Here is a 23,298-nt window from a genome sequence, read left to right on the forward strand (position 1 = left end):
GGCCATGTGGGGCTCCGCCGTCTTTTTAATTCTGGCAGCAGACGTGGAGAGAAGATCCCCAGTCTCCTTTCACAGCGGGGATCAGGGGGGGTGCGGGGGACAGTGAATTCATAACATGTTACACCCTGAATATGAGTGTAACATGTTATGAAAAGTGAACTTGTCCTTTAACTGATCCTTTGCTCTCCTGCAGATGGTGGGTGCTCCCCTACATTTCGGCAGTGGCATACCCCTTGGCGGGGCTTTTTTTCTCAGAGAATAGATGTGGGAACTCCCCTCTTCCGAGTCCCCCCTTGTCTCCGCCCCATACCCACCTCCAAGCCCAATCCCTTATCTCCATCCCTTACCCACTTCTCAGTACTGCCCCAAGTATAATTTTGTGGTGCTAAATAATTTGTATGGAATTTGTTCTTGTCCAATAACAAGAAAAGCAGTAAATAGATCTCCTGGAGCCAGGAACAATAGATCCCACCAACAATAGACTCCTCCAGCAACAATGGACCCCACCCTAACAAAAATAGGTCCCCCAAGCAGCAATAGATTCCCCCCGAAAACAATAGTTCCCCCACACAACAATAGACCCCCCCACCCACACACACCAACAATTGACCACCTACAACAAAATACCACCCCTAGCAACAAAAGATCCACCCAGCAACATTAGACTCCCAAGGAGCAACATCAATAGACCCTTCAGGAGCCAGCGACAATAGACCGATCCCTATCAGCAACATAATAAGCCCCAGCAACAAGAGCCCCCCCCCCCCTCCCCAGCAACAATAGACCCTCACACAAAAACAGATCCCCACCAGTGAGAATAGATTCCCCAGCAGCCTGCATCAATAGACCTTCCAGCACACCCCTTGCTATTGCATACAATCAGTGCTGGAAGTGCCGGAACTGTGTTCCCCCACGTTACGGCTGAAAAAAAGCCCTGCCTCTTGGGATCCCCACATCCAATGCAGGGCTGTGATCCCTACATAGCGTTTACCACTGAAACACTGCACAAGGTGGTTGAGAGGTTGACCACTGAAACACTACACAATGTCTGCATAATACCTGCAGATGAGATTTGGTCACTGATGGTGCCCACTTCATTGCTTCTTGAAGGATCATTCCACAGCGAGCAGCAAAGTCCTTTACAATGCTCTATGAAAAATCACAAATGAATAATGTATATTATACGAATAAAACTACATTATGTATAACTACATTATGTATAATTAAGAGACAGTAAACTTTATAGATAGAAAGCGCCTTACCAAATGTATCAAAAAAGTGACAAGCACAAAACTCAGAAATTATTGGAGCATTGTTCCTACCTCTCTAGCTTCATATGTATCAGGAACTGTTATCCTGTAAGGGGCATCTGGAATGTCATAATATGGTTGGTCCTTGTGAATGTCCTAAAAAAAAAAGTAACAACAATTTGAAAAATTACAGCCAAGATAACAGGGACTCATACCAAGAGCCAGGGTGGGCAACCCATCGATCACAATCTACCCGTTGATCGTGACCAGGTGACGGGTAGATCGCATCCCTGCCTTGCCGCCCCAGTCTCAACTGCTCTTCCCAGATATACAGAGTGGCACAGGGAAGAAACATACCTAGCCTTGTTGCGCTAATCCCCACCGGTCCTCCTCCGACTTCCATCGCAGGTGCTTTAATGTGTTATCACATGGAATGGACAAGAGAGGAGGGTCGGCAGGGATCAGTGCACTACGGCTTCCTACAGTCTTGAACATATATACCAGTTTTTCCAGCCGCCTTACATACAAAACTAGCCGACAACTTGCTTGTACTGGAATTACTCTCTATTGAAGTCACACAGAATTTATATACAGCATGAACCTCCCCCTCCTGATCAGATTACCACACACAGGTCAGGAGTTGCCTGATTACATTATCATATGCAGATGAAATTGTATACAGAAATAGAATTAACATATCTAAAGAACAACCAACACAAACAGTATACTATTTCCTCTCAGCAACTAACAGATGACAGTGATTCAATCAACCTGAGCCAATTAACTAGCAGACTTTCCGTCCTCGTGCTCCTGAAATACAATACACATTATCTCAATACACAAACAATAGGGAAAGCCTGTCTCTGACATTGAAGGACATGGAACAGAAGCCAATGTGATTAGCTCTTTCAATGAACATGTTCAGAATCAAGCAGGAATAGTCACATATTTCTTGAGAGATATTGTTGATAAACATTACTCTCCCATTTGAAGTTATCCAAACCATAAAGTATCTGTCTTTCATTCCCAGTGAAGGGGAGTACCGTCACATATGTATATTTACATTGGTCCAAGCTGGACGCATGTAACTGTGTAAACATATCCATACCTGAATTTTTCTTTAATAATACTTAATGACTTTGTGGTTATGTGCGATAATATTTAATCTAAAATTAAAGACACAGGAGGCTACTAAAAAAACCTAGGCAGCAGTTAGTCCCCTATATAATGCAGTTGTTTAAAGTGATTGTAAAGTCAAAATTTTTTTTCATAAAAAATAAGAAACATGTTATACTTACCTGCACTGTGCAGTTGGTTTTGCACAGAGCAGCCTGGATCCTCCTCTTCTCGGGTTCCTCTTCATCTCTCCTGGCCCCTTCCTTTGAGTGCCCCCACAGCAAGCAGCTTGTTATGGGGGCACCCAACCCAAATCACAGCTCCATGTATCCATTCAGACATGGAGCTGTGGTTCTGCGCCCCCCCAGATTGGCTAGCTGACTTTGATTGACCGCAGTGGAAGCCAATATCTTAGCCAATGAGGAGAGGAGTCCCAGACGGCTGAGACAGACGTGGACATCGCTGGATCAAGATGGGGCTCAGGTAAGCATGGGGGGAGGGGGGGGTCTGAGAGGTGCTGCTGCACACAGAAGGTTTTTTTTTTTTTTTATATCTTAATGCATATAAAAAAAAAAAAGGAAATTTAATGCAAACAAGTGTGGTCTTAATTATTCGTACAGCTGCGACTCTTCTGTTGGCTGACCTCATCATTTCTACATAACAAATACCACTGAATGTACAGGTTTCTGTACATTAGAGGATAATAGCTCTAGCTATATGTTGTGTGACTGTTTGGTGTAAATTCTGCATTGTCTAACAACACAAAAAGATACATACTGCACTGAGTGAGAGAGACAAGGTCTGTAATATATCCAGCATGGTTTTCAGCACTTTTCCACTCCAGAGCAAGTGAGGAAATCTGCAAAGGAATGGGTAACAAAAATAAATACATGGTATATGCCCAAACATAAGCAGACACTTGCATCACATAAGATGTATTTGAATAAAAACAAAATATTTGTCTTTATAGCATGTATTCAACAAAAATATCAAAAGAGGTCATAGTTTATTCTGAAGAAGTTAGTATAAAATAACTATAGTTAGTATTAAAAGAACTACCCACTATTCTCAGATATTGTGACGGTGACATCTGTGACCACTCCAAAACAAAATTCCTTTGCTTACAAGGTATTTGTAAGTTTTCTTGCATGAACTCACAGTTTCAAATCCCACAATTAAAATGGGATTTAAACCAGGGTTTTGACTAGACTAGTCCATCACCTTCCATTTATTTTCAGCCACTCCTTAGTGGATTTGATATTGTGTTTTGGATAATTATCACATAGAAAGGCTCATTTCCAGTTGAACATCAACTTTTGGACAGATAGCGTCAATTCTCATTAGAAATTTTAGTTGACTTGATAGTTGCAGGCTTCAAGGTGTAACTTTCATTTTGATTGTTTGCACTTTGATACTAACTGTAGCAAGAGTTACCTGTAGATCCTGAAATTAACTTTACAGGTTCTTAGAGACTGCATCAGTCAGCTTTTGGGCTTAGTTTGCTGATTTGGCCAGTCCTGTACAATTTTGCAGAACTTTAAAATCTATGCACTTGAAGATCATTGGCTTAACAGTAGAATGATTGATTTGGTATTCTTTTTAAATCCCTTGCAAGAGCCATAGGCATCAACAACTAACTTTCTGGGAGACTAACTGCCGGTTCACATATATGCGATGCAGGAACCCTGCAAATCCACTGCGGGTTCCCGCATCGCATTCAACTCGCAGGCAGTTCATACTGCCATATGCGAATCGCTGGGGTTGTCAATACTAAGTTAACGGCACCCCAGATCAGTTCGCATATCGCAGTGCGAATGGTCAGTTCGGACATGAATTGGATCGCATAGATGTGAACACCCATGTGATCCAATTCTGATGCGGACCCAAAAAAGGGTCCTGTGCGAGTTGTGTCCGAATGCGATGCAAATTCAGCCATACAATCTGTATGGATGAATTCGCATCACACAGACATCGCATGTGATTTTCAGAGCTGTGCGCTCCAAATCACATGCAATGTCTTTCATCGCACATATGTGAACCGGGACTAAGGCTCGCCATACATATTCAATTTTCTTGTAAAATTTTCATTTAGATTTACCCTATAATATGTAGTGCAAGAGCCTGCCTAATTAGATACAATTGAAAGTTGTTTAGGTTTGAGCTCAAATATGTTTTTTGTAAATCTAAAGGAAAACTATACCAGACTATTAAACGTGTATAGCCAGTCTAAGTGAGCTTATTTGATCTTAGCATGATGACACCACACACATCATTAGCATAGAGAACAGCAGAACCTAGATATCTGAGGTAAAATATTAATGTTCCCGGTTTCATATGCACTTAACCAAAAAGAATCACTACACAATACTCACTTGTCTACTAGTCCAGATAAATATTTGTCTGCTACCCGTCTGATGCGCTTGTGAATGTGATTGAAATTTACTAACAGAAATTGAGCATGCCTTTCCAATTCTTCCTCATTCTCTTTTGTTTTGGGCTGAAAAATAAAATGTTGAAATACAAACTCTAGTTACTGTAAGGCATAGTTTGCCAGTAAGATAATAAAGGTAAAAGATTTTTTGAATATCTGCAATTGTTTAAAGAAGAACTCCGTTAAACAGTATTTGGATCTAAAGAGACCACAAAACAAAATCCATGTGAAAATTCACAACACTACTTACTGTGGAGAACTACAAGTAACCAATTATGGGATAGTTGTGGTTGCAGCCAAAATTCAAGAATTTGAGACCTAGGGGACCAGATGATCCAGGTGAACGGAAAAACCTTTTTAACCACTTGCCGACCAGCCGCCGTACATATACTGCGGCAGGTTCCCATGAAACGACGTACCCGTACGTTACTTCCCAGGAGCGCTTGTGGGGGCGCGCACTGCCAGAGGGGAAGCTGATCTGCGGGGCCAGCAGCCGCGATTGCCGCCGGGCACCCGTGATCGCTCCCTGTGGAGACAGAACGGCGGTATGCTGTTGTAAACACAGCAGACCGCTATTCTGTCAATAATAAACACAGGGCTCCCGCGTTCCTCCTATTTAAGAACACAGGTCCCTGTGTTCATTCCATAAGTCCCTCCCCCACAAAGTTAGAAAGCACCCCGCTAGGGACACATTTAACCCTTTGATCACCTCTGGTGTTAGCCCCTTCCCTGCCAGTATCATTAGTACAGTAACAGTGTGTATTTTTAGCACTGATTACTGTAGTAATGTCACTGTTCCCCCCAAAAGTGTACAAAATGTCAGTTAGGTGTTCGATCTGTCTGCCGCAATGCTACAGTCCCGCTAAAAATCTCTGATCGCCGCCATTACTATTAAAATAAAAATAAAATAAACAACAATGACATAAATCTTTCCCCCTAGTTTCTAGACACGATAACTTTTGCACAAACCAATCAATTCTAATCTTAGAACGTCTTCGTCTTTACAGAGGAAGACGTTCTAAGATTGCTGTCTAAAGTGAAGACAAATAAGGCACAGGGTCCTGATGAGATACACCCAAAATTATTAAAAGAGCTTAGTGGTGAGCTGGCAAAACCATTAACAGATTTATTTAACCAATCATTAGTAACAGGAGTCGTCCCGGAAGATTGGAAATTGGCAAATGTCGTGCCCATTCACAAGAAAGGTAGTAGGGAGGAATCGAGCAACTATAGACCAGTGAGTCTGACATCAATAGTAGGCAAATTAATGGAAACCCTATTAAAGGATAGGATTGTGGAACATCTTAAATCCCATGGATTGCAAGATGAAAAACATGGGTTTACTTCAGGGAGATCATGTCAAACAAATCTTATAGATTTTTTTGACTGGGTGACTAAAATAATAGACGGTGGAGGTGCAGTAGACATTGCATATCTAGATTTTAGTAAGGCTTTTGACACTGTCCCACATAGAAGACTTATCAATAAACTGCAGTCATTGAGCATGGACTCCCATATTGTTGAGTGGATTAGGCAGTGGCTGAGTGACAGACAACAGAGAGTTGTAGTCAATGGAGAACATTCAGAACAAGGTCATGTTACCAGTGGGGTACCTCAGGGATCTGTACTGGGACCAATTTTGTTTAATATCTTCATAAGTGATATTGCAAAAGGCCTCGATGGTAAGGTTTGTCTTTTTGCTGATGACACAAAGATATGTAACAGGGTTGATGTTCCTGGAGGGAAACGCCAAATGGAAAAGGATTTAGGAAAACTAGAAGAATGGTCAGAACTCTGGCAACTGAAATTTAATGTGGATAAGTGCAAGATAATGCACCTGGGGCGTGAAAACCTAAGGGCAGAATATAGAATATTTGACACAGTCCTGACCTCAGTATCTGAGGAAAGGGATTTAGGAGTAATTATTTCAGAAGACTTAAAGGTGGGAAGACAATGTAATAGAGCAGCACAAAATGCCAGCAGAATGCTTGTATGTATAGGGAGAGGTATAAGCAGTAGAAAGAGAGAAGTGCTTATGCCACTGTACAGAACACTGGTGAGACCTCACTTGGAGTATTGTGCGCAGTACTGGAGGCCATATCTCCAGAAGGATATAGATACTCTGGAGAGAGTTCAGAGAAGAGCTACTAAACTGGTACATGGATTGCAGGAAAAAACTTACCAGGAAAGGTTAAAGGACCTTAACATGTATAGCTTGGAAGAAAGAAGAGACAGAGGGGATATGATAGAAACTTTTAAATACATAAAGGAAATCAACTCGGTAAAGGAGGAGAGCATATTTAAAAGAAGAAAAACGACCACAAGAGGACACAGTTTTAAATTAGAGGGGCAAAGGTTTAAAAGTAATATGAGGAAGTATTACTTTACTGAGAGAGTAGTGGATGCATGGAATAACCTTCCTGCAGAAGTGGTAGCTGCAAATACAGTGAAGGAGTTTAAGCAGGCATGGGATAGGCATAAGGCTATCCTTCATACAAGATAGGGCCAGGGACTATTCATAGGATTCAGATATATTGGGCAGACTAGATGGGCCAAATGGTTCTTATCTGCCGACACATTCTATGTTTCTATGTTTCTATACTCTTATTGGGATTTTTTTTTTACCAAAAATTCGTAGCAGAATACAAATTTGCCTTAAAATGATGAAAACATTTGATTTTTAAAATTTTTTTTATTGGGTATGTTATATAGCAGAAAGTGAAAAATATTGTTTTTTTTTTTTTTTTTTCAGAATTTGTTTATAGTGCAAAAAATAAAAATCGCAGAGTTGATCAAATACCACCAAAAGAAATCTCTATTTGTGGGGGGGGGAGAAGAGTACAGCATCGCATGACCACGCAATTGTCAGTTAAAGTAACGCAGGACCGAATCGCAAAAAATGAGCTGGTCATTAAGGGGGGAAACCTTCCGATCCAGAAGTGGGCCAATGTCGAAGGGCTTTTGTTTCCTTCAGAACTGCTTCTCTCCCCAAAACAAGTTAATAAACATATAAAAGCAGCTAAAACAAGTGAAATACAGATCAACTGCACTTGCAAGTAATTTTGAATGATCTCTAAAGCGTCTAAAAGTGATGTAAAAAATAAAATGGTTTTGTCCATCAAAGCCTATTATCACTGGTCTTTAAGCATTAGAAAAAAAAAAAAAAAAAAAGCAAGGAGTATCCCAGCAATATTGGCAAATAAAGCTTTTGTCAGCAGAATTTTTTCTCTTTACCACTAACAATGAAGCGTGATTTCTTGCCATCTGCAGAGAAACCTTAAAAAAGAAGTATGGCCAAACCTTTGTGGGTCTCAGAAGTGCACTTTTGCTCGCCTGTGACCCAGAGTCAGCTAATAGGTGGCAGGATCTGAAAGGTTCCCAACAATAACCAGGATCCACACCGATGCTGCAGCATAGAGGTGAGCATGTGTGTGTTTTTTTTTTTTTCTCAAAGTCCACACTACTCCTTTAAACAAGCAAACTCAATTAAATTCCAGTTATAATATCTTTATGATTTGCCAGTCCCCTCAATCTATAGGTACGGTAAAGCCAACACATGCAAAGCAGAATGGAATAATTCAAAAAACTCCTAAGAGGAAGAGTTGTTTGGTTTGCTTTCCTCATAACATAAATATAGTTCCTAGTCTGTATTAGATACCTTGACAATGAAATGATCTGGAATAAAATTTAGTCCTTGTTGTGTAATACAAAGATTTTGGACAAAAATTATCACTTTTGTTTCTATGGTGCTGAATACGCCAATATCATGTATGGGCCCACTTACAGAGGTGGTTATATCCCAAAAAAGGCAATACTGATGATTTTCTAATAAAAGTTTCTCTGACTCATTTGTAAAGACCTGTTGTGTGCTTTTTGAACATACTTTGCCATTTATTCTAATGATAGCAAGAGGAACTCTTACCTTCAAATAGGTCAAGCGCTGCCATTCTACTAAAGTGAAATTGGGGGGTGGATGTGGCGCTGCTTAAGTGGGCTAATATCTGTGATAAATTATAGTGCATTTTTCTTATTGTGTAAAAAGTGGACAGATATAATAAAAAAATATATTGCAGCTCCTGATAAAGTCATGAAACACGCAGGGTGGAGCTTCAAGTGTGATTATGTCATTTTTTGTTCCGGTCCGTGGAACGCATCACTTCCTGATTATCGCATGTCAAATTAAATACTATGTAAGTGGATTTTAACCTTGTCAAATAAATTACAAAAATACGGAATTACATTATGGGGTTCGTCTCTTTCTATTTACCATGTGTATGTGACCGGGCCCTAAGAGGACTGAACGGAGGTGGAGAAATACACTATATGTGGAAATGGGCTCTATTTACAGCTTGTGAGCTGTGGATCCTGGTGATCCCCAGAGTGGGAATAGCTTTCTGGTGAGTGCGGATAGAGAGGGGGAGCGCACGAGTGGAGGCACAGGCACACGGCATGTTTATTTTCCGGAATGCACAGACTTTAAGAGCACAGACAGCATTTATGGACTTATGAATTGTGTTTTTATTACCATGAATTGTTCCCAATAGGGATTGTCACTAGCCTTTGGCACTTTTTTTTGTAATCGAGCACTTTTTTAGATCTAGGTTTACGAAGTATAATTTTTATATCTAATCTACTGGATTGTTAAGATTGTGTTTTATTTAAATGTAAGGTTTCTTTTCACTTATGTATCACTCATATAATTACTGAGTTTAACCCTATTTAGCAGAAAAGTGTGGTCCAATAGGACTTCGCAACTAGAACTATTTTTGATTATATTTGTTCACTTTTCGTACAATAAGGAAGAGAACTGCACTATAAGTTATCACAGATATTAGCCCACTAAAGCAGCACCACATCCACCCCCAATTTCACTTTAGTTCCACTCTACTTATGGAAGCAGACTCAGTGGAGTCAGCAGCAGTATAGTTTTTCCTTGGTTATAGCACAGAACTATTCCATTTAAATTTTGCTACCATTCTACTATCCACAGGTGTTCTCTGCAGCACTATGCAGGTATACACTGCAGAAAATCACGGTGTCCTGCAATTTGTGGAGAAGATAAACCACAGCTCATTTAAATGCCTCCTTAGTCCTTTTTGAACTATTGGATGAATTGTATTTTCAATGTATTATTGGAATAACAAACTCCAAAAGAATTAGAACAATCTGTGCATATAAATTTTGAATGGAGCTATACACTGTGAAGTTGTTTTAAAGAAAAAAAATACATGCATAGCAGACTGTCTCCTGGGTGGAAAATGAGCTATAAAACCTCATGCTGAAAACCACAGTAATATCTACTAAACTAAACCATGGGTTGTACCATTACCTGGGATACACTTGTTCTACTCTAATTATACATTATACTCCAGGAATTCCAATGATGGTCAAACAAGTTTTAAACTCCTTGATATAAGCAGGACATTTGTAAAAGTTGATTTCAAAGAGATGTGTGTACTGACACCCAAAAGAAAAACAACTAATGAGTGTGTGTCAATTTATTTTACAAGGACACAATATAAACTATCTGTGGTTTAAAAAATGGATTACTGTCAAGTGCTTGCACACCAGATCTATTTCTATCTTTAAACAGTGACAAAATTCCATGGATCTGCACTAGTGATAGACCGATATCGGTTTCTCATTGCCGATACCGATATGTTTGCCAATGCATATCAGTATCGGCCGATATTTTCGTACATTTAAAAAAAAAAAATGTTTTTTTAATTTTTATTACTTGACAGGTACTCTTGCAGACAAAGAGAGACAGGGCGTCCAAACAACCAGTGGATGAAAAACCTGTGTATAACCTCAGCAGCTCCGATGGGGACTCCTGGGTGCAGAGTCAGATCAGGGAGAAGACTGAAGTTAGGGAGCGCTTCTGGTAATAACTGTATTAATGAACACCTGATGGTAAACGGCATAGTGGTGGAAAAAACTTAAAAAAGGCTCCACTCCAGGGAAAGGTCCAATAACAAAGCTTATTGCATAAAATCAATAGAAGTTAAAAACACACACTTGTCGGATGTCAGGCTGAGCCCATGTACTTGCCCCCACCGCCAATGTACTGCTAGCTGGGTTTCTGGCCAGTGTCAAAGTCGCCAGCAGGCGTCCGTGCCGTCACAAGGATGGATGGATGCTTGATGTGACAGGGCTCCGGGTGGACCAACGGTACACAGACCGATACAGGAAACACTTGCGCCGGACAGCTGAAGCGGTGGTGGCCCTGGAGATGACGTCACTCCACTGCGCCGGGTAGAGACAGGGAGGAAGAGCCTACGACTCATACAGTGGAAGAGCCAACGGTCCCATCACCATGACTCTTGTCGGTGGAGTGACGTCATCTCCCGTGCCGCCACCGCTTCAGCTGTCCGGCGCGAGTGTTTCTTGTATCGGTTTGTGTACCGTTGGTCCACCCGGAGCCCTGTCACATCAAGCATCCATCCATCCTTGTGACAGCACGGACGCCTGCTGGCGACGTTGACACTGGCCAGAAACCAAGCTAGCAGTACATCGGCGGTGGGGGCAAGTACACGGGCTCAGCCCGACATCCGACCAGTGTGTGTTTTTAACTTCTATTGATTTTATGCAATAAACTGTGTAGTTTTTCCCACCACTATGCCGTTTACCATCAGGCGTTTGTGACTGATTTCATTAATACAATTTTTACCAGAAGCGCTCCCTAACTTCCAGCCTTCTCACTCAATATTTGGAATATCGGCAATATCGGCCAGTTCCGGGGTCGATACAGATATATCGGCAAAAGTCAATATCGGCCCTCGATATATCGGCCTTGCCGATAATAGGTCGATCCCTAATCTGCACTGCCCCCTCCCACTTCTGCACATCACTAACTATTGGCCTATCAGTGTGACAACCAGCTTCACTGACCGATTGCTGGAAACGACTTAAAGCCATAAAACTGCCATTGGCATTATAATATTTTGTCAAGAAGCTGCCATATCAAAATTATGAAGCCATTGCAGATACAAATGATCAGGAACCTTGGTGTATTACATACTGCATAAATCTAAGTGACATACAAGGCAATTTTGTTCAACTTTTACCTTATCAGCCATCACTGCTAGAAAGGCATCAAATACTTTATCAGCTACAGCAATAATGCACTGCATCATTCCTGTAAAAATATAGAAAAGGTGGTCACATTTTAGGGGAACAGAATGAAAAAAATTAAAAAAAAAAAGAACTCTCTTAGTATTTTACTGATAAGACTGATGCACTTTTTTTGTGAAAAGTCTAATCAATTAGAAAATGTAAATTATAAATAGGTTATTTCATTTAATAGTCATAATGTTTATCTGAAAGCAATTTAGTATTTATTATTTTTTTCTTGTTTCCTGTCTAAGATTAGTTTGAGGCCATTTAGTGGCAATCATCCCCAGGTTCCTACACTCTACCTACAAAGTACTTTGATTTACCCAGTGCTGTTTATAATCCAAAGGGCCAATACGAGATGTGCATTATGTGATTATATGCTCTTGTTTAGAGCCTTGGTTTACAGCACTTTGGCATATGATGTGCGGCCCTTGGACCTTAGCTGTCTGTATTGGGAACATTAATTAGGATAATAGCATTGACTTCTACAAGCCTGTTCCCACTTTCGTAGCTTTTGCAGCATTTACCCAGCAAAAAATGTAGAATGTCCACACAATCTGACCATCATTTCCTCTATTAGGTCTGCAGTTTCTGACAGTCCTTTCAAGCATTACATATGATGAACATTATGTGCGGCCCTTTGGTGATTTCAGAGGCCACATATGAGGCCATCTTTAGCTCATACGTTGAAAACCGCTGGTTCAGTGTGGATCCCTCCCATTCATCTTATAATAGAGGAAGGAGAGAGATTTTAGTAATAGTAAATGTAAATGGGTAAAGAATGAATGGTTCAGCAGCTACAGACTTTTAATGTCCACTCCACCCCACCCCACATATAATCTCCAACCTGTCCCTCTAGTGACCTGTTTATTAGCCCCTTATCCTACACATCTGCAAGTTAACTGCCGTTATCTCCATCTGGCCACTGTATGTGACCTGTATATTAAAGTAGATTGTAAACCACTGGACATTTTTTTTTCTTACTCTGCAAGGTAATGTTATAATGTGCTAGCATATTATGTTAAACATACCTTAATGCTCTTCTACCATTGAGATGTCAGAGCTGCAGGAGTTCACATCTTCAACCGTTTTGCTTCCGGGTTCACAGACTCCGGCTCTGTGACAGGCCAGAGCCAGAGCGCATGTTCCAGTGATGTCACTGGCTGCATGTACAGCAAATATCTCTTAAAAGGTGCAAGTTAAGGAGATATTTACACTACTTATAGGTAAGCCTTTTTTATAGGCTTACCTATAGGTAAAAGTTAGTGATCGAAGTTTACTCCCACTTTAACTCCCTCCTCTCCTCCTCCCTCTGTGTATGACCTGTACAGTAGTGTATCTTGTGCACCATTACCAAGCTCCGTGAATAGCCCCCCTCAATGTTTATTCAAAATACTGTAGCAACAAATGAGATCACCTTTGGTTATCTACTTTTCAAAAAGGGATAATTTGGGCGATTTTCGCACATTCCTGAGATAATTTTTAAAGGAAGGGGAACTTTTTTTTTGGTCTTTTTTCCTTTTTATCGTAAAAATAAAAAAAAAAACAACAGTTATTACATTTTGCATATAATTAAAGTGTACCCAGGGCCACCTTTAGTTGGGGACAACCCACACACATGTAAGGGGCCCGGGCCTCCCAAGGGACCCGGAAGACCCGAGGGATTCGGGCCCCAGAGGTATTTCTATCTGCTGCCTGAAGGTTAGATGATTGCAGCCACGGTAGCCACTCGTTTCCGGACACCTCCCCCTCCATCTATCGCAGCAGGAGTGCATACTGAGGCGTCTAATCAATGGCACAGAGGAGCTTGGCGTTTTCCCAGCAACCAGGAAGTGTGGGGTAGCAGCTCAAAGGATAGAGGCTCTCATGGCCATGGGACAGCTCCTGGTGCCCGGAAACAGAATTGAAACAAAGGGGGCATCTGGGGGTCTCCTCAAATCTACTCCTCCTGACGCTTCCCCGGCGCCCAATCTCTTTCACATCACAAATGGTAGAGCTGCAGAAACTAAGGAGATTGGGCACCAAGGAGTAGCAGGGAGAGAAGATGGAGTGAGACAGGGATCAGTTACTCACATGCTACGGAGCTCATCCCAGCATCCCATGGACGAGATGAGGAGCAAAGTTCTGGGGAGGGATCAGATGCAATTGGCAGGAAGAGCTCTCCTCTGTTCCTGACATGCCCCTGCAGTCATCAGCATTCAATGACAGAGCTCCCATCTATCCCTTTTCTTCATCGTCATAAATGTCCTGGCTCCGCCCCCCTGCAGATGCTGGTGTGTTTAGGTACATGTACTAAGTTAAACTGTATGTTACAGGTAGTGGCTGGATTATAGTACTTTGATATCGCACAATTGAAGTATCCCCCCCCCCCCCCCCCCCAAGTCACTTTTCATATGTGTCTGCTAATAATAATAATAATAATAGAATATGTCCAGTCAGTGCTTTGTGTCTATGATATTCATGTTCCCATCTAATCTCCCTTCACTATCCTTGCTTCTATGCCTATAATGTATGCGAGCCCGATGCAGTCTTTTTATCACTACAGAGTGCTGCACAAATATTCCAGCAAGAATCCCTAAAATAAGGTCTGGATAACATCACTGTGATTGCCTCATGCCTAGTGGAGGGACCGTGGCTCTTATAAATTGCTGCATTTTACAGATTTTCCAATTCTGTCACTCTGGATATCAGCTTTTGCTACTATCACTTTCTGCTGATATATAAATTCTTTCTGCTACCAGGGCCCTAAAGAAATAAGAATAAAAAAAGGAATGACACTGTTCACTGCCCTACTGACATGGGATGGGGGAGGAGGACATGGGATGGAGGGGGGGGGGGGGGAGGAGGACATGGGATGTAGGAGGAGGAGGACATGGAATGGAGGAGGAAAACATGGGACAGAGGAGGAAGACATGGGATGGAGGAGGGGGGGGGACATGGGACGGAGGAGGGGGGGACATGGGACGGAGGAGGAAGACATGGGATGGAGGAGGAAGGAACATAGGACGGAGGGCATGGTGTGGCGGAGGAGGAGGGCATGGGATAGAAGAGGAGAACGACATGGGGTTGATGTGGAGGGGACATAGGATGGAAGAGAGGGGCATGGGATGAATGAGGGACAAATGGGATGGAGGAGGAGGAGGAGGAGGACATGGGATGGGGAGAGGAGATTGTAAGAAGAGGACATGGGATGGGGGAGATTAGATTGTAAGAAGAGGACATGGGATGGGGGAGATTAGATTGTAAGAAGAGGACATGGGATGGGGAGATGGGACTGAAGGAAGAGGAGGAGGACATGGGGTGGAGGAGATGGGATTAGTGAAGGAAGAGGACATGGGATGGAGAAGAAAGAGGACATGGGATGGTGGAGGAGGAGAGGAACATGGGATGGGGGAGATGAGATTGTGAGAGAAGGACATGAGATGGGGAGATGGGACTGAAGAAGGAGGACATGGGAAGGAGAAGGGGGAAATGGTACGGGACTCGGTGGGATGGTCAGTAAGCGGATTCAGTAGGACGGTCAGTAAGCAGGCCCTAGGGAATGATGGTGGTCAGGCCCGGGGGGCCCAGGCCTAAAGCTGTGTAAGGGGCCCCGAAATTTCTGAGGGCTGCCCTGAGTGTTCCCATTGAAGATCTATGATAAACAGCAAAAGATGTAACCAATTTCAAAACAACACAAATGAAGTTCAAAGCTACTATCTAGTAAATTTGAGTTATGAATGGTAAACATTTATTTATATAAAATAATATCAACTCTCACCAGATTTATCTTTCTGAATAGCTTTATCCTCAAAGTAAAAGAACATGACCTGGAATCGGTCCTTATCAGTGGAGTGCAAGACCCTACCAGACAAGAAATGATTTCAGATTAAATATAAATAATTTTAATCAGGTTTAACACATGAGCAAAAGCAAAACTTTGGTGGATGTATGTTGGAGTGCTCACCTCATATGTTCCAGCCGATACACAGAGAGCAGGTAAGTGGACATGGCAAAGTCTAGTTTGTTGATATTTTGACATACTTCTGGGGCTGGATCCAGCAGATTAATAATAGTGCTCCTTAGCTCATTTAGCTCTGCCTGCATGTAAAATATCAAAATCCAAATGTTTTGTACACAACACAGCAAGGCTTCAGGCACACTAACTTATTTTAAAGCTTCTAACAGCTACTTTGAGTGTTTTCTTTTTTCTGCCCCTAGAACCAAATAGTGTTATCTTATGTGTCCATGTACACTATTGTAGGCTAGAAGCGTTTTTCAAGCTTTAACTTCTAGGAGAAAAAAAAAAAAAAACTCCTAGAAGTTTCTAAACGCTGTTAACCGCCGCTAAGAACCGGTTTCCATTTTTTTTTTCTTTTCTTACCCAGCGGCCTGCCAAGGTCCTAAACAATTAGTATATAGCTGGTTAAGGAGAGGGCCGGCAAGCCACCTACCACATCCTTAATAACAGATGCCTCATCAGCTGTCAGTGGGGTCCCCCGCTGACAGCTGAATGTAAACAAAACAATTACCAGCAATACACAATTAAGAAAAAAACTAGTGTGTGGTGCCCCCCAATGGCAATAATAAAGAAAAATAATTTTAAAAAAAACAGCGTAGGGTCCCCCCCCCCCCCAAATCCATACCAGACCCTTATCCAAGCATGCAGCCATGCAGGCCAGGAAAGGGGGGGGGTATGAGCAAGCACCCCCTAACTCATTCTGAACCATACCAGGCCACATGCCCTTAACATGGGGAGGGGGGTGCTTTGTCCTCATGTTGGGGCTCCCAAAAATAAATACCAGTGGCAGAACTACAGGGCTTACAAAGGTCGTACTTTTGACTGGGCTCTGGAGTTCCACCACTGGGCTAGGAGGAAAGGGCCCCAGAGGTCAGGAGGGGGGGCATTGTTTTTTTTTTTTTTTAAGAAAGAACTTGTTAAAACCTGTGTGTTTTTATTTACTTTTTGATAATTCGTGGTGAGTGAGTAAGGATACGTTATACTCTTAGAGCATACCCTATACTCTATTCACATATGGGGGGGGGGGAATCCAGGGGACCCCCTAGTTGAAGGGCACTTTCTAGATTCCAATAAGTCACCCCCCCCCCCTGCACACCCACAATCACCTGGCCAGGGTTGTGGTGGAAAAGAGGCCCTGGTCTTCATCAGCATTAGAACAAGGTGCTTTGGGGGGGTCCTTTTCTGGCCTGCTGGGTTGCACGCTCAGATAAGGGTCTGGTATGGATTTTGGGACCCCCATACTTTTTTTTCCTTTTGGCCGAAAGGGCTTGGTATGGATTGGGGGGGGGACGCAGAGGCTGGCTTGCAGATCGCTCCTTAACAACTAGCTATTTACTAGTTGTTAAAGACACCGTTATTCGTCCACTCCTTAACAAAAAATGCTACTGCTCCTAAACACTTTTGAAACCGCTGGCAAAAAAAAAAGCAAAATGTTATATCCAGCATTGTTTTAGTGGTTTTTGAGTGTCTAGTGTGCATGTTGCCATTATATTCAAAATTTTAAAAAATGCTCACAGGTGTTACGGTGTCATTCTTCATTGCGGAGTTGTACTGCAGGACAGACCGCAAAGGTTCCTTACTGGGAAAAGTCAGCAAAGGAGATTTAGTTGCTATTTCACAGACTCCCTCATACCACTCCTCTGGCCACAGACCTGCAGTATAAAAGAACTTGGCTGATTAGATTTAGAACTGTACACAAAACCGAGACAAACTCAACAAGACACCAGTTAAAATTCAGTTTACAGGGATATAGCAAGCCAGTTCTACAGCACTACAATTATATTAGGTCTAAAATGGTGTGGTAACTTTTGCTGCAAGTATTCTTTGCAATTTGGCAGAGTAGAGTAGAGAAAGTGCATACCAGTAAACGGGCATTTTTAAAATGTGTTTTTGTGCCCTGTCCTCTTTTCTTTCCTACTTTTACCTATCTGATCTATAGTTTTTCTTTATTTATTAATAGTGATTTAATAATAACAAACGAAATCATAAATTGTCTAGTCCACATAAAAATGTTGGACACCATGCTCTGCACAGCCTATATTTATCTAAGCATTGTGCCTCTGTATAGTCGTGTCTTTTATTTTCTTGTTACCTGGTGGTCAAAATCATTTCCTTGGGAAGATGTACCTCCATTCCTGCCCGAACAATACAAAAGTATTGAGGAAATCGCACCAACTGGGACATTTGTTCATACTTTGCTTACTCAGTTAGTAAAAGTACTTACAAATTGCGGTGTTCCTGTTACAGATCTTCTCAGTTCCTGTTCATGGGAATCTTCTAAATAAGGTTAAAGCAGTTTCCGCTCTAATTCATCCCAAAAGGTGTTCTATTGGGTTGAAGTAAGGACTCTGTGCAGGTCAGTCAAGTTCCTCAACCCCAAAGTTGCTCATCCATGTCTTTATGGACCTTACTTTGTGCACTGGTGCACAGTCATGTTGAAACAGGAAGGATCCATCCCTAAACTGTTACTACAAACTTGAGAGCAGTGTTCCCTTCAGTGGAACTAAGGGGCCAAGCCCAACCCCTGAAAAACAACCCCACACCATAATCCCCTCTCTGCAACGCAATGATTTGGACCAGTGCACAATGCAAGGTCCATAAAGACATGGATAAGCGAGTTTGGGATGGAAGAACTTGCTTGGCCTGCGTCTTGACCTCAACCCGCTAGAACACCTTTGGGATGAAATAGAGCAGAGACTGCAAGCCAGACCTTCCTGTCCAACATGAACAACATGACCTCACATATGCGCTTCTGGAAGAATGGTCAAACATTCCCATTGACACACTCCTAAACCTTGTGGACAGCCTTCCCAGAAGAGTTCCCAGACGGCCTGAAGAAGGAGCGGAGCTCCGCAACGCGTCGCCATTCTATCTCCCTGGTGTCTCGGAAGTGACGTCACGGCAATCCGACCGGCGGGTCCACGCTGCATCACCACCGCTGAGGATCAGCACGTCCCCTGCCTCGCAACAGGAGATCGCCGCTTACCCTCTACAGCATCAGCGCTACAGCCTGACCGGACAGCCCACCCTGGATGTGACTTCAGAGACCCCCCACTGCTTTTAAGATGCCTGCTTTTATACATCCTTTGTGAGTAAGATTCTTCTTGTGTGTCCAATAAATTGCCTATATTGCTACACTTAGATCGGCGCTTGGCCCTCTCTCTCTTCCCAGAAGAGTTGAAGCGGTTATAGCTGTAAAGGGTGGGCCAACTCAATATTGAACCCTACGGACTAAGACTGGGATGCCATTAAAGTTCATGTGCGTGTAAAGGCAGGTGTCCCAATACTTTTGACAATATAGTGTATATATATATATATATATATATATATATATATATATATATATTAAATGTTTGGGGATTCGAAGTAATTTCAGGCATGGGCCACAAAAGCAAATATCATCCAACAGATCTAGCATTTCTTTAATTTAGAGAAATTATGAAATAAGAGTGGACTTAGTTGACAAAAACGAAACAAACAATCATGCATACCACAAAACCTAGCCTGTAAATAAGCCTAGAGAAATACTGTGGGAGAGACCAGATGTAGGACTATCTTAGAAGGTGAAAAGCAAAAGGAAGAATAAAGGAAATGTTTTTGGTATCTATTCAAAACCAATATTAACAAAATACAGTGAGAACCTGTATGATTGCTATAATTTACCTGATCCCTCCACTGCAAAGCCCATAAGAACAGAATATAACCAGAAGTCTCTGAAGAGCTTCTGTAGACGCGGCTTGGCCTCTTTGATGGGTTGTAGTCTTCGAGTTAGCTGAAAATCAAGTGCAGGAAAATTGAATGTATATGTATATCCATAATAATGAAGCTAATACAAGTTACAGATACAAACAAAATGCAATCATACTCCTTTACACACATGTACACGGATTACAAAATTACACCTTAACATCAGTCTACGCCAGGAGTGCCCAACCTTTTGAAGAGCAAGGGCCACTTAAGTTACTTGGTAACTGGTCGTGGGCCACAGTGAGCAGAGCGGATGGATAACAGGTCTTTTTCCACTCTGTATATGCAGAGGGGACACTGGCACAGCCCGCTCTACTCCGTTTATATCTGCCACTCCATAGAGGTGAATAGAGGGTCAGATTGGGTCCACCTGAAAAATGAACAGGCGGACCTGTTTAGACCAAACATGTGAAAGGGGCCTAAGGCTGCTTTACACTGATGCGCTGCAGTTTACCCACACCGCAGGTGCATTGCAGTGCACCTGTGGCTTTCCTGTGGGTTAGCTGTATTTTGCCATAGACTTCTATTATATTCTGCAGGCGTGGTGCACTTTCTGAAAATGCACCAAAACTCCTGCATTCAGGCATTTTGGTGTGCCTCCAGAAAGAGCATACAACCCACAGGTAAAAACAAAAAAGTCTATGGCTCCGTGCAGGTAACTCACAGGTGCACACCTTGCGGTAAGCAGTTTGAAAGCAGCCCAGTAACCACTGCAGAAGAGATATGCCCATATATATGTATATGTATATGTATGTATATATATATATATATATATATATATAAAAATATAAACACACACACACAGTGCATCTAACAACAGTGAGTACACCCCTCACATTTTTGGAAATATTTTTTTACACCTTTTCATGTGACAACACTGAAGAAATTACACTTTGCTACCATGTAAAGTAATAGTTACATAGTTAGTCAGGTTGAAAAAAGACACAAGTCCATCCGGTTCAAAAAAAAAAACAGTATTGAAAACCCAACCATACAATCCCATATACACAATCCTATAGCCGCAGTTGATCCAGAGGAAGGCGAACCCCCCCCCCCCCCCCCAGCAAAACAGGATCCAATTTGCTACAGCAGGGGAAAAAAAATTCCTTCCTGATCCCCCGAGAGGCAATCGGGTATTCCCTGGATCAACTTTACCTAAAAAAAAATGTAGTACCATTTATATTATGTACACCCAGGAAAGAATCCAGGCCTTTTTTAAAGCAATCTAGTGAGCTAGCCAGAACCACCTCTGGAGGGAGTCTATTCCACATTTTCACAGCTCTTACAATGAAGAAACCTTTCCGTATTTGGAGACAAAATCTGTTTTCCTCTAGACGTAAAGAGTGCCCCCTTGTCCTCTGCGTTGACCTTAAAGTGAACAACTCAACACCAAGTTCACTATATGGACCTCTCATGTATTTATACATGTTGATCATATGCCCCCTTAATCTCCACTTCTAAAGAGAGAATAAATTCAGTTCCTCTAATCTTTTCTCATAGCTGAGGTCCTCCATGTCTCTTATCAGTTTGGTTGCCCTTCTCTGCACTATCTCCAGTTCTCCGATATCCTTTTTAAGAACTGGTGCGCAAAAATGAACTTCATATTCAAGATGAGGTCTTACTAATGATCTGTACAGGGGCAAAATGATATCTCTCTCTGGAGTCCATGCCTCTGTTAATACATAATGAGTGTACAGCTTGTATAACAGTGTAAATTTGCTGTCCCCTCAAAATAACTTACACAGCCATTAACGTCTAAATTGCTGGCAACAATGAGTATACCCCCAAGTTAAAAAGTCTAAATTACGCCCAAAGTGTCAAAATTATGTGTGGCCACCCATATTTTCCAGCAGTGCCTTAACCCACTTGGTCATGGAGTTCACCAGAGCTTCACAGCTTGCCACTGGAGACCTCTTCCTTTCCTGCATGACGACATTACCGAGCTGGTGGATGTTTGAGATCTTCAGCTGCTCCACCTTCCATTTGAGGATGCCCCCCAGATGCTCAATAGAGTTTAGATTTGGAGACATACTTGGCCAGTCCATCACCTTTACCCTCAGCTTCTTTAGCAAGGCAGCGGTCATCTTGGAGGTGTGTTTGGGGTCGTTATGTTGGAATACTGCCCTGTGGCCCAGTCTTTGCAGGGAGGGGATCATGCTCTGCTTCAGTATGTCAGTATTTTTTCTATGTCACAGTACATGTCGGTATTCATGGTTCCCTCAATGAACTGTAGCTTCCCAGTGCCCGCAGCACTCATGAAGCCCCAGATGATGACACTCCAACCTCCAAGCTTGACTGTAGGCAAGACACACTAGTCTTTGTACTCCTCACCTGATTGCCGCCACACACGCTTGACCCCATCTGAACCAAATAAGTTTATCTTGGTCTCATCAGACCACAGGATATTGTTCCAGTAATCCATGTCCTTAGTCTGCTTTTCTTTAGCAAACTGTTTGCTGGCTTTCTTGTGCATCATCTTTAGAAGAGGCTTCCTTCTGGGACGACAGCCATGCAGACCAATTTGATGCAGTGTGCTGCGTATGATCTGTGCACCGACTGGCTGACCCCCCCACCCCTTCAAACTCTGCAGCAATGCGCACTCAACTTCTTTGATCGACTATGGCGAGGCCTGTTCTGAGAGGAACCACTGTATGGTCTTTGCCACCGTGCTGCAGCTCAGTTTCAGGGACTTGGCCATCTTCTTATAGCCTAGGCCATCATTAAGTAGAGCAACAATTCTTTTTCTCAGATCCTCAGAGAGTTCTTTGCCATGAGGTGCCATGTTGTACATCGGCTTATGCGGCTCTGCTCCCTCCACTGCCATGCTTCCTCTAGCGCCAGTTTTATTCAGAACACTGATGCTCTGGAATGGCGGGTGAGGAACCCGCAATCTGGGCTTGCCGACCTGCCATCCCAGAGCAGGTGGTCCCGGGTCACACCAGAGGGGTTTGGCACCTCTGGTCTACAGTATATCTAGACCATCTTTCCATCCCATGTTGAAACATGGCTCTTCCAGCAATATGATAAATTTAAAGTCTCAATAACAAGGACAGTTGAACAATTTCATAGGTGCTTTGGTAGAGTGCATAATGTATTACATTGCATTCCACTGTGGAAATTAAATATCCAACACTAAAGCCGGCCATAGACAGCTTGAATCATGTACGGGCAGGCTGAATGCACCAACCTAGGTACAACCAGGCAGTCTGATTTTACATGTGATTATTGCTAGCGGCTGTTACAGCCACTAGCATTAAACGCTGTGTTCTCACTGGGAGAACCATCAACCATGTTGATGGGAGAATTGAGCAATGTTCTTTCCTGCAACCCGTCTATGGCAGGCTTAAAACTTCTAGTTTTACATACAGAAGGAGGACATGGAAGAGGATGCTGAATTGAGCAACAAAGAGACCAAAAACAACAGAGGGGAGGAGAGGACATCTACAGATAAGAAATTTTAATCCTTGGTTTACTTCAGAGATCTATATTGAGGCAGTTCATCAGACAAAGAAATATATTGGGGCATGTTGTGGCATCATTAGGAGCCAGAAGTTGATAAAATATTTTAACAAAGATAGATACACACACATTATCATCTCCTCACTACCTCTGAGGTTTTAACCGGTTGCCGACCGCCG

The 23,298-nt window shown here is 42.4% G+C and overlaps 1 protein-coding gene across 2 annotated transcripts in view; it reads right to left on the minus strand.

The window, feature by feature from the left end:
- The window catches only part of PI4KA (phosphatidylinositol 4-kinase alpha), a 293,423-nt gene that overhangs the window by 131,373 nt on the left and 138,752 nt on the right, over positions 1-23,298 (minus strand). For both annotated transcript variants that reach the window (XM_082244087.1, XM_082244086.1), the window contains exons 20-28: positions 19,577-19,685; positions 17,429-17,565; positions 15,860-15,993; positions 15,674-15,756; positions 11,865-11,935; positions 4,739-4,863; positions 3,144-3,225; positions 1,323-1,406; positions 1,060-1,149 (exon numbers count right to left, since the gene is read on the minus strand). In XM_082244087.1, coding sequence (XP_082100213.1) covers positions 1,060-1,149; positions 1,323-1,406; positions 3,144-3,225; positions 4,739-4,863; positions 11,865-11,935; positions 15,674-15,756; positions 15,860-15,993; positions 17,429-17,565; positions 19,577-19,685 — 915 coding nt within the window. The remainder of the gene's footprint in view (positions 1-1,059; positions 1,150-1,322; positions 1,407-3,143; positions 3,226-4,738; positions 4,864-11,864; positions 11,936-15,673; positions 15,757-15,859; positions 15,994-17,428; positions 17,566-19,576; positions 19,686-23,298) is intronic.

Source organism: Pelophylax lessonae (genome assembly GCF_965119305.1).
Source record: "Pelophylax lessonae genome assembly, chromosome: 1".
In the NCBI taxonomy this organism is placed as follows: domain Eukaryota; kingdom Metazoa; phylum Chordata; class Amphibia; order Anura; family Ranidae; genus Pelophylax; species Pelophylax lessonae.